Raw genomic sequence first — 11,932 nt, forward strand, 5'->3', positions numbered from 1 at the left:
CGCTGGCGTTGCAAGAACCAGCGCGCGATCATGACAAAAACACAGCGCTTTTCTCATTGACGCCCGCGTCTCTTAGTTTAACGCCAAATACAATCCCCGATTATTTTACTACTTTTTAATCCTATTTTATCTCACTTCATCCTATTTTATCTCACTTCACCATATTTTATCTCAATTAAATATTAAATTTTATTTTTCATCTTTATGGTACAAAACATTTTATAATAAAAAAAATATAATAGTGGGTCCTAGAAAACCAACTCTGTTGATTTTGCCTTGCTGATTTTGCCCTGCTTTACCATGGTGGAGAAACCCGTTTGAGAATCCACGTGGCTGAACAAAATCTTGTGTTTAAACATTAACATAGGAACTGCTCTACGTCAACTATTTCAGTCGTCGGTTTTTCCCATACCATCATCCACTGAATCTACTGGTTCATTCACTCACCTCGTACTAATTTACTACTACTGCTGCTGCTTTACTGAGGGGGTACTCCACTGGTAGCGACTGAGAAAGTGAGAGAGGAAGATGGAGAGCAGCGAAGAAGAAGATGATTTCCCAACACACGAATGGATCACTCCACAGTCCAAGATTAACTCCATTTATCAATCCAATGCTGAAAAGGTCTTTTCGCTTTTCTTTCTTTTATTTGAATTTTTCCTAATGTTTTTAGGGTTTTTACTTAAACCTGAAAACATCATTCATTTCATTTTATACTCATCACAGATCTTCCTTTAGTTTCTCTTCCTCGTATACATTGTTAGTATCAGTTAATGTCTCTCAAACCACTAAAATTCATGGGTTTATTTATTCGTAAAAGGTTCAGATCAAACAAGGATTTCACATAGAAAGACCCATTATACAGTGTCAAAGAATTAACAAACTGGAACAAGGTTTTTACATAGACCCATAATATAATGTCAAAAAATTAACAAACTGAAGCAAGGGTTTCTTGTTATTTTGGGTAAATTTTATTCTGATTCTTCTTCTGGTTTTAGAGATGTTAATGTAATTTTCTTCATTCAGTAATAATCCTTTACACTAAGGAGTCTTTTCAATTTGGTCTTTGCACTTTTCAATTTGGGATACTGAGATTGGTTCAGAACCATATTAGCGGTATCCTCGTTTGTCATACAACTGATAGTGCAACTCCTTATCCAAGGAAGTAGGATCTAACTAATTGTAAAGAGCACGGCAATGAAATGCACTTCGTAAACTTCTTATAAAAGTGTATTTTTCTTTAGACAAAGCTTGAAGAAATGGCATTTATAGGTTTTGGAACTTCGATACTTATTCTCCACAGATATAAGTAGGTCAGCATTTAGATGGGTGGAATGTAAAAGAATTCTTCCTTCAAAATATTTAGTATAATCCCTTATTTTCTTCTTGTGTTCAGGGAATTAGGAAACTATGTTGTGAGCTTTTGGACCTGAAGGATGCAGTTGAGAACTTATGTGGAAATATGCACACCAAGTATCAGGCCTTCCTCAGGTAACAAGATGTTTTATTTGAAAACAAATTGCATTTTCAAATAGAAACTGCTGTTTCTGTGACTGGTGTGCAACCAAAATGAGTATTCTTTTTAATATTGGCAACTAGTCCTGTTTGTGTTCTCACTAATATTGCTACTTTACCAGGCTCCCCGTTTGCATATCTGGCTATTTTTCCTGTCTACGGAGCTTAACTGAATATGTGTACCAAGTAACTTTGTAATACTGTTATCAATATCTTGCTAGGTATCTTTTGTTTATATTACATTTCATATTGAAAATCGATGGACGACCAGTATTAAGGTCGCTGTTTCTCCCCATACACTATGTCTACCTAAAAGTATGTATGAATTGCTAAAAAGCAATAAAAGGGTAATATCTAACATGATTATTGTTGACTTAAAAAACAAAGTAGTTACTTCTAATTTGTAGGTTACAAAGGCACCTTTGATAGTTGGAATCACGATTGAATCCATTGGGCCTTGTTATTTCACGCTGTTTTCCTATCTATTCTATGTCAACTTCTGGTTAAAGTCTACAACTATTTGCGGGACAGGTTTACACCTTTTCGATGGTTGTCAGATTTAGAATCACCTTGCCAGAGACCTTTCAGCTTTATTAAGTGGTCAATTTCATTGGTAGATTGAGCACATGTGCAGTCGACGACTTTTTTTACTCGATCGCTGTTAGAAACTTGCATTCCTCCTAAGTCCAGAGGTGACTGTTAGACGTCAAACTGAATGTTATATTTTGTGCCATGCATACTTGATTGTACTAGACTAGCGGTATCTTTTAATCGAATGTAAGGAGTGGGACTCCCCAGCAGAGAACTCACACTAACCAAAGGGTGGTCCAGCCCATTAGGTGTTTACGCCTAAAAATTCCAGACAACCATATGCCATCCAGCGCCTAGTTTCCAACAAATCGGGCCTGTGCGCCGACCTTCAGCCACATAGCATTGACATTGTGCCTCCTGTTGACAAAGTTATGTTGTGTGTTCTGAAGATTAGTTGCACAAACCTGGGTTAAGTAACTCTCTGTCTAATTTTATTCCTGCTGGCAAAGTTAAGTTCTTACCTTTTCAGTTAAGAATGCAGATCTTTTGTTTCTGTTACTTCTTAATTGACTTAAATCATCAAAGTACTTACAGTGTAGTGATAATCCACTAATATGCAAATTGTTTTATAGGATATCAGAAGAGGTTGGTGAAATGGAGCATGAATTGATTGAGCTGCAAAAGCATGTATCTGCGCAAGGGATTCTTGTGCAGGATTTGATGACCGGTGTTTGTCGTGAATTAGAAGAATGGAACCAGGATAACAGCGAGAGCCTTCAAGCTGAGGAAGATTCGCAGGGCAATGAGCACCAGGATCTCTTGGTCAATGAAGTGGATTATCATAAGATGACATTTTTGGAGAATGTCGATGTCCTCTTGGCTGAGCATAGAGTGGATGAAGCTTTAGATGCTTTGGAGGCAGAAGAAAGAAACTCCCCTGAGCTGAATGGCTCAGGAGATGCTTCTTCCACTTATAAGTCTGCATTCATCAAGAGAAAGGTGATGCTTGAGGATCAGCTTATTGAGATTGCAGAACAGCCATCTTTGGGCGTCAAAGAACTTAAGTCAGCTTTGTGTGGTTTACTGAAACTTGGAAAAGGATCTTCGGCACATCAGTTGCTTCTAAAAGCATATGGGTCCCGCCTCAACAAGAGCGTTGAGGGGTTTCTTCCTTCATGTTCAATTTATCCTGAAACATTCTCAGTTACTCTCTCCAAACTCGTTTTTTCTACAATCTTACTGACTGCAAAGGAATCTGGTTTGCTTTTTGGTGACAATCCTGTGTATACCAACAAGATTGTGCGGTGGGCAGAATGCGAACTTGAATCTTTCGTTAAACTAGTGAAGGAGCACTCACCCCCATCCGAGATGGTTTCTGCTTTACGGGCTGTGAGCATTTGTGTTCAGGCTAGTCTTAGTCACTGCTCTTTATTGGAATCTAAAGACCTTAAGCTTTCTAAGTTGCTGATGGTGCTTTTACATCCATACGTCGAAGAAGTCCTTGAATTGAATTTCCGTAGAGCAAGAAGAATGGTTCTTGATATCACGGAAAATGATAAGACATTTTCTTTATCACCTCGATTTGTGTCTCCCCTATCTTCTGTTGCAGTATCCTCATCAGACTCTGAGCTTCTTGATAGTGGAATGAAATTCATGTACATTGTCAATGTAAGTTGATACCCTATGCTTTGGTTTATTCTTTCAGAGGTCTGCACTAATTTTCCATACACATCATGCTTCTATCAGTTTTCACTCTCTGAAAGTTTAGTCATCTACACATCTTTCCTGCAATGTTTAAACATCAACACCAATCTGTAACAAATAATTCTCATATGAAAGTTATAGAGCTCTTTCATACATTTTGCCACAGTTCCTTTGCATTAAACCATATTTGTGATATGATAGGAAAATTTTAGAAGTCCACCAGATTACAATGTTGTCCACTAAGACTTTCTTGCACTAAAGTGCGTTGAAACTGCTCGATAACTTGTTTTGACTTGCATAAGTAGAAAATATCAGGTGGTTCCCCATTTTAATTTATTGAGACAGTGCCTAAAGCTGTGAATTAATAAAGTTTTTGAGTTCCTTCTAAAGAGGATATTGTAATGTCCAAGAAAGAGTTGCATTCTTGGAAACTTTGAAAACATGTTAACATACATCATTTATTAAATAACACTGGTTGTGGTTGGATGTAGTGGTGCAAGTACTGCCATAGAAGAGTTCATTTATACAGAACGGTGTAGGGGCCTTTATGAATGATAGTAAAGAAATCCATTGAGAGGTTATGGAATATTTTGATCTTTACCAGCCTGATCTTGTTGCTACCAGCAAAGATAAGACATGAAGGGTTATATATTTGGTTTGGATTTCTAAGTGTGATCAGTAAATATGGTCTGTAATGGCTAATGGACACTTGGTAAATCGATTAAAGGAAGATTTGGATATTTGTGATAGTATAAAACTGCAGTACTGATACTGACGTCCACTAAATTCATGTGGATCCTATTGCAACTTAGATAGTGATAAACATCTACAGCATACAAGTGAAATTTTCGCTGTGAATATTTGCAAGTAGCTCTGTCATGTCAACCGCAGCTTACATGCTTCGGTTATGTTCCAGGTCTAAAGCATAACTGAAGTGTAGCTTGCAGTTAGATTGTAAATTACATAGCAGTAGTCTGATAAATGTGTAGCTATTTAAAGTGAGTTTGAACATTTCTCTTGCAGGATATTGTGGAACAGCTAACACCGGCGGCCATTGATCAGTATGGTGGAAACATTTTAAACAGAATATCTCAGCTCTTTGATAAATATGTTGATGCTTTGATGAAATCCTTACCTAGTCCGTCTGAAGATGATAATCTCATTGAGCATAAAGAAGTATTAACCTTCAGGGCTGAAACTGATGCCCAACAGCTTGCACTTCTGGGAACTGCGTTTACTGTAGCTGATGAATTATTACCAATGGCTGTTTCGAAGATTTGGACTGGGAAGAGTGAGGGGAAGGATCCAGGAAGTGGTTCGAGTGAAAACATCGTGTCTACCTCGAGTAGTTCCATAGACTTTAAGGAGTGGAGGCGCCATCTTCAACACTCACTAGATAAGCTCAGAGATCATTTTTGTCTGCAATATGTTTTGAATTTCATTTATGCTAGGGAAGACAGAATCCGGTTAGATGCTCGAATTTATGTAAAGATGCAAGGAGAAGATCTTTGGGAGACCTACCCACTGCCATCTCTGCCATTTCAGGTCAGATTCTCTTCTTAATTAACTTATCTGTTTCTCTTGTTTGCATGCTGTCTGCTTAAGGAATCTTCTAATATAGGATTATGAATCTTTTAATATAGGATTAGGAGTCTTCAATTAATTGGTCTTCTTATTCTTGAATAATATATCAGCTACAGGTGAATGTTTTACTATAAACTGCCTACCACACTTTTGATATAAGTTTTTGAGCATCTACACATCGAAAACCTTTGAATGGAGCTAATTAAGGACTTAGTATTAAGTATAAACAGCGACAAAAATGAATGCACATGAGTCGGTGCTGTTACTCTTAACATTAGAAGTTACTATAATCATTAAAGATGGATTATTTACTTCTTTTGTTTACACAGTTTTTCCACATAATTAATCAGTGCGTCCACCCTGTCTTGGTGTCTAAGGACTCTGCATCCGACCTAACCCCCAAATCAATAGCCTTCAGGGCCAATCTCTCCTTAGAGAGAATATTGCCTTGTTCCCTTGGTACATTATGAAAATCCCTCTGGCCAGCATATTATAGGAGTTTAACTTTGTGCACAAACACAGAGATGTGAATAGACTGATGCATACAAGTTAGCATCTAGTATCTTGAAAGGGCTGCTGGACACACATGCAGATGCCATTTAGTCGGTACTTTATGTGGTTTTCATGGTGCCGATTGTCTCCACAATATATCACGCAATTCTGTTACCACGACGTGTTTCCTTTCTTTTATTCTTCTGTCTTCTAATGTGAAAAACCATTTCTGAGCACCAGTACATTAACCCTTCAAGGTGAAACAAGCGATCATTACTTTTTAGAATATATGTAATTGGACTAACTGATCTTTACCACAAATCCCAAAGCATATACAGTCTTCTGCAAGATAAAGTCATGATCCTACTATCCTTGTATAAACCTTACGCTTAACAGTTAATACATTTTTATGGTCCCTGGGTGCCGTTGGAATTTAATGTGTATGAGTGTACATGTGCAGTGTTTTTGGTTAATTATTATACTTTTGAGGCTCTGATCTCTTTAAAGATGTTCACTGATCTCTGTCCCTTTTGTTTTATGATCATGATAATTCTGAGATTGCATCTTACCTCATAAGAATTTTCTCTTGGATGATGTGTCGGATGTCTAGTAATGTATCTGTTGGAATATCCATTTAGTAATGCCACTGCTACAGTAATAGAGCTTCATGAGATGCAACAATACACTTGCATCAGAGGCCCTAAAAAAGTGCGACGTTATCTGTTTGTATATATGCGTGCATGTTTTGTGCTCAATGTTATTCACCATCAGTTGAAGGAGTTATTTGTGGCAGCTATACTCTTTGGATGGTTTGAACTTGAGTAACCTCGAAATAGTTCTCCTATTTTCTTTTTCCTGTGCATTATCCATTCCCTTTTAGTTGATGTAGCAAGCCTTAGCTATCCCTGACATACCATAACTATGCAGCGCAAAAGCTGTTATAAAATCAGATACCAAGAGAGTCCCCTCAAAAAGTATATCAACTTTTTAAGGAATCAGATATTTGCATTTGGCAAATCCTTCTGTCTGTTTCGTCTGTGTGCTGTTTATTCTATGTAAAAAAAAAAAAGCATTTGGCTTATAGTTAATCTCTTTCCAAAGTTTTAAAGTGAAGATTCAATACTAATTATATTGCTTAAGCTCCGAAGTTATCCTCTTCCTAAATGTGATTGGATGATTCTTGATAACGTTCTTCTATGTTTTCTCATAGCTCGTGTTTATGGTTTTTCTCTACAAACTCAATTCAAATGTACACTTATTCCAGTCATTGTTACAAGTGGTTATGGAGAGAGTCAAACAGGTTTAAATAATCATATTTTGTCGTCAATGCAGTCGTTATTTTCGAAGTTTCAGCAATTGGCAACTGTTGCTGGTGATGTGCTACTCGGAAAAGAGAAAATACAAAAGATTTTGCTTTCTAGGCTGACAGAAACAGTTGTAATGTGGTTATCTGATGAACAAGAGTTCTGGGATGTCTTCAAGGATGAAACCCACCCTCTTCAGCCACTAGGATTGCAGCAGGTATGTTTTTCTTCATAACAATATTCACTTTTCATATTTGGCAGTCTAGGTTTGGATGAAACTTGATCACTAATGTTGATCAGACTGATACTGCTATGCTGTCTCTGCTGTATGTGGTCCACTCCTTTATACTTAGTTATATAGAAGATGGGTAGTAGTTTCGATTTACCTTTACGCTGAATTAGACTTGAAAAAATATACTTAGTATAGTTGTTCTCTTGTCATACTGCCTTCAGTGAGTTATCCTATCATTATACAAAATATATCTGCAGTGTAACAGCTGCCTAGAAGGCTGGGACCAATTTGTGACTGAAATGCTGTTGAAAAGTTGATTGGACTGTGCCTTAATGAGCTTGTTCAACGTTGCCACAGACTTTCTGAAGTAAAGTATGTAGGGTTTTTTAAGGTTTAGCAGTAAATCACAATCAGATTAAGTTAATCCGTGATTGGTTTACTAAGAATCTTTAGTAATAATCAGGATATGCAAATGCAGTGCAGGGGATTTGCTTAAACTGTGTGAATGGGAAATTGCAGATACCGATATGCTTGTGCTCGCAGCATGGACTACATATCTTTCATTTAGTACTATTTGTTATACAGTTTTAGTTACAAATTGTTGTGAATCCAGAAACATGTAAGAGAAACAAACTGGCTAGCTGTTGTTGTTTTTTTTCCCTTATCCTTGTTTGTAGAACTCAAACTTTTATGACTGCTGTTGCCTCAAAAGGTGCATCACAGAATCCTGGTGTTAGTAGTGGTTGTAATACCTCATAATCATGAATTAGTGCTAATAAGGTATTTGTCCTATATTTACCTTGAATTCTAAAACAACTTCCATTTATCAGTTAATTCTTGATATGCACTTCATCGTTGAAATTGCTGTATTCGGGGGCTACCCATCTCGACACGTGCATCAGATCGCATCGGCCATAATTGCTAGAGCAATCAAAGCCTTCTCAGACAGAGGGATTGACCCACAAAGGTGTATTTCCATCTCTGCATATATCAGTTCTCTTCGTTTTTCCTCCCTCCATTTCCCAGCTTAAATGTGTTTCCTGTTTGTCTGTATCTTATTTTAGCAGTGAGCTTCCTCCGGATGAATGGTTTGTTAATACCGCGAAAACAGCGCTGAACAAGCTTATCTTGGGAACATCATCCGCATCTGAGGTATCTGATATAGATGAACACATCATTATACACGATGAGATTCTTTCTGATTCCGATGACACTGCTTCTTGCCCCTCATCCATAGCATCCTCTTCCGATTCATTTGCTTCGGCAAATATGGGTGAGAGTGAAAGTCCGACGTTTTTGTCAGATTCTGAGAGTTGAACATTTGGATTTTCTCACCCTTTCGTGGTTCAGGAGGCTTCAATGAAACAGAATTCTTGCGGAGACGACCAATCTCAGCAAGATGTCACTCTGATTTTGTTATCTATGCTCGGATCTAGTACAGTCTGTTCATCATGAGGAATCTAATTTGTAAAGTGGCTAATGTTCTTTGATCAGTTAATCTTACAGCTGTATGTCGTCATATTTAGAATGTAGTGTCGTTGTAGTAATATAGTATGTATTGCTGTATGTTGCTATCACTTGTTTGCAGAAAGTAGGAAAGGGTCATTTATTTCACCATCAGGGAAATTTGTGCCTTCCCCTTGAACAGTTGCTTCTCCTTGTCATACACATCTATTTAAGATTTATAGTTGTAACTGTGTCATTCTGAAAGAACACTGTAAGCATACCTCTGGGAAGAATTAAGTGTACCTTCACTTTCTCTAGGAATATAATTTTGGTCGTGAAAAGCTATATCGAGTCTTGATTAACATTTGGTGTGCAGCTTCTTGATTTCATAACCGGGATACACATTTCTGAGTTGAGTACAAGTGATCATAGTATACAAGGTGATTTTGTGAAGGCTTGAAAATATGTGTTTATTGTTGGCTCTCTTTGTTTCCATTTCTTCCGTTTTAGCACCAACTGTTAGAACAGATAGCAGGTATCATGCAACAGTCTGCCGAAGTTACACTACCGTAGCAGCGCTTAAAGTAAACTTACAGCGAGGGCTGATAATCTAGAGAAGGTATTCTTCTACCCAGCCATGCAGTTGATCCCAAACTCATACTGGAACCGAACCTGACCACTACCATTACCACCGAATATCCAAAACCCACCTCTAGAGAAGGATCAAACAGTTATTTTCCCTCCAGTCCATACGGTTGATTCTAGGAACATCTCGTGAGGTCATAGTTTTCACCTGAATTAGACATTAATGGTCTGAACGGAGATTTTCGTCTACCAGCTCGCCAGTGACACAATCTGGAGGGGGGTCACCCACGAGTTACCGATGTTTAGGATAATGGTACTTGAGATGATCTTCAAGACACTCCTACCCTATCCAGACTCAAGAGCTCTAGGCTTTCTCATCCTGCCGGGTCTCCAAGTTCTGAAGTTCTACAATCCGAAAGTGCAAATTTGAACTCTTCAGAGGAGACTAGGGCACATCTAATCTAGATCGTTTTCATTTCCATTTGTCGGCTTTCCAGTCTCTCAAACATGACTGAGTGGACACTGTTGGTATTCCAAACAACTGTGTTAGCAGCTGATGATTGTGACCTTTAGAAAGTCCAGTTTTGCAACTGTGGGCTGTTTAAAGTTGTTTCACTGGATTTCCCGTTTTAATAACCCCCCACCCTTGCAGCAACTGAATGGTTCCTCAGTCCTATATGTGGGTTGTTTTGATCTCTAATTTACACGTTTCTAGTTGGTTGGGTATATGCGGAAAACGGTTGCAATGGTATGCGCTTTGAAACTGTTGCTTGGTTTTATCGAACTCTGCAGCATTTCAATCAGTGTACGGGTCCATACAAACCGGTTTTACTGTATTCTCTGAGCAAATGCTGCAGCGAATGTGGGTAGCATGCACATCCACTGCATGGATAGCCAGTTTTAAAACATCGAGGGGCATTATTGGAAAGGATGCAGTAAGACATATAAGCACATCAAGTGACAGATAAGATCATGATTTTCACGCAGAGGAGATGATTTGCCAATATTCTCGCCTGCAGTTTTGAGAAACATTTACTGTATTTCCAGTGAGGGCCACAACCAGAGTATGTACAGCCTAAAGGAGGTTTTCTCCTTCAAGTGAATAGCAGATGACTGTGTATGGCTCCACTAACTAACAATAAAATTCTTTTGAAACAGATGCATGCAGCACCAATTCCAAACCAAGCCTGAAGAAACTAATACTTGAAAACCAAATGAATAACTAGTTGCATTTCTCATTAGAAACCTGAATTGAACATATATAAACAAATAAATTTACACAATAAAACAAAACTTTGCACCTCTGAAGTGAAAGAGTTTATTATAGTCCATTCATGGAATTGCTGAACATAAGAATATACAAAAGACTGGCCAGTCTCTTGACATTTCAAGCATCATCTACTAAACGAACATCAACACAAGAATTTGTTCATCATAAGCATCAGCTTTTATACACTATACTTACAACTGAAAAAAATGGACTCGACGACATCTATTCATAGATTTAGCATCTAAAAATCAGCCAAAAAACTATATCCAATAAAAGGAATTCTGAAAACTACGGTCAGCAGAAGTTTCCTTTTATCTGTACCGTCAGGAATTAGAGGGATTTACACATAGTTCCTACCCTGAAAGAACAATCTACCATGCCTGTGCTAGCAGGCACCAATTTAAGGCACTTGGGTTAGGATAAGCTAAGTCGACATACTGCCAGGAAAAAGAACTAGGATTACCACCGTTACACACTAATTTCGGGCATATGGAGAGACCTACATTTGCATGTAGCTTTACAGATGTTGTTATAAATACCAATACTTGTTGCGTTAACAACAGTAGAAGGCGCATCAGATCGAGAACATATGATAACTATGATTGTATACAGGAAGAAAGATCGGATCAAGTTTATTACCAGGCATGCTAAAAACAGTGGCTAATTGAAGATAAGCATCATCCAGCTGAAATGAGTTAAACACTTAATCTCCTCTTCCAATTCAAATGAGGATTGTTCCCATTCTCCGGAAAAGATTTACTACATATATGCTAAATAGATTAATAAAAAAAAGTCTAACCAACTCCGCTTCTCAAAAAGATGAAATCATCTTTTACAGATTAGCCTAGTTAGTAAAGAACAGCACATCGCCTAAAGAGGAAAAAGCAATTTCACACTAACTTAGATGCCAAATGAGTAAGAGAACACTATTTTTGAAATGAACCTTGGTCATTCAACAGATTCACAATTGTTCAGGATTCTTCCCATATGGAGATTGCCAAGAGCTAAATTTCTGAATAACTACTGTTTTGCACAACTACAGGATGAGGATTCACGCTTGTGTAATGAAACTATGGCAACAGATTCACATACAAACATGCAGATTAAATTAAACATTCAAAAACAAGTAAGCATAACATGGCTCAATTTCATCTTGCTCTAAATTTTACACTAAAACATCTCTAATATTCCAGTTAAAAGAAACATAAATCTAAGTCCAGGCTACAACCAGAATAAACAAAACAACTGCTGAAACAAATATTTGAAAAC

General features: G+C 37.6%; 1 protein-coding gene across 4 annotated transcripts; it reads left to right on the forward strand.

The window, feature by feature from the left end:
- The first annotated feature begins 369 nt into the window (after window positions 1-369).
- Window positions 370-9,150, forward strand: LOC113290025 (exocyst complex component EXO84C-like). Of its 4 annotated transcripts, none has more exons than XM_026539495.1 (8): window positions 370-624; window positions 1,397-1,491; window positions 1,638-1,709; window positions 2,679-3,714; window positions 4,774-5,295; window positions 7,159-7,347; window positions 8,193-8,329; window positions 8,430-9,150. In XM_026539495.1, the coding sequence occupies exons 1-8, from the start codon at window positions 529-531 to the stop codon at window positions 8,677-8,679; spliced, it is 2,397 nt and encodes a 798-aa protein (XP_026395280.1). In that variant the 5' UTR covers window positions 370-528; the 3' UTR covers window positions 8,680-9,150. The 4 variants fall into 4 exon arrangements, with proteins under 4 accessions (XP_026395280.1, XP_026395278.1, XP_026395281.1 ...); XM_026539493.1 differs by having other exon boundaries at window positions 371-624; window positions 8,427-9,150; XM_026539496.1 differs by lacking the exon at window positions 1,638-1,709 and having other exon boundaries at window positions 372-624; window positions 8,427-9,150.
- Window positions 9,151-11,932: the final 2,782 nt, after the last annotated feature.

The sequence above is a fragment of the Papaver somniferum genome, chromosome 6 (genome assembly GCF_003573695.1).
Source record: "Papaver somniferum cultivar HN1 chromosome 6, ASM357369v1, whole genome shotgun sequence".
NCBI classification, from domain to species: domain Eukaryota; kingdom Viridiplantae; phylum Streptophyta; class Magnoliopsida; order Ranunculales; family Papaveraceae; genus Papaver; species Papaver somniferum.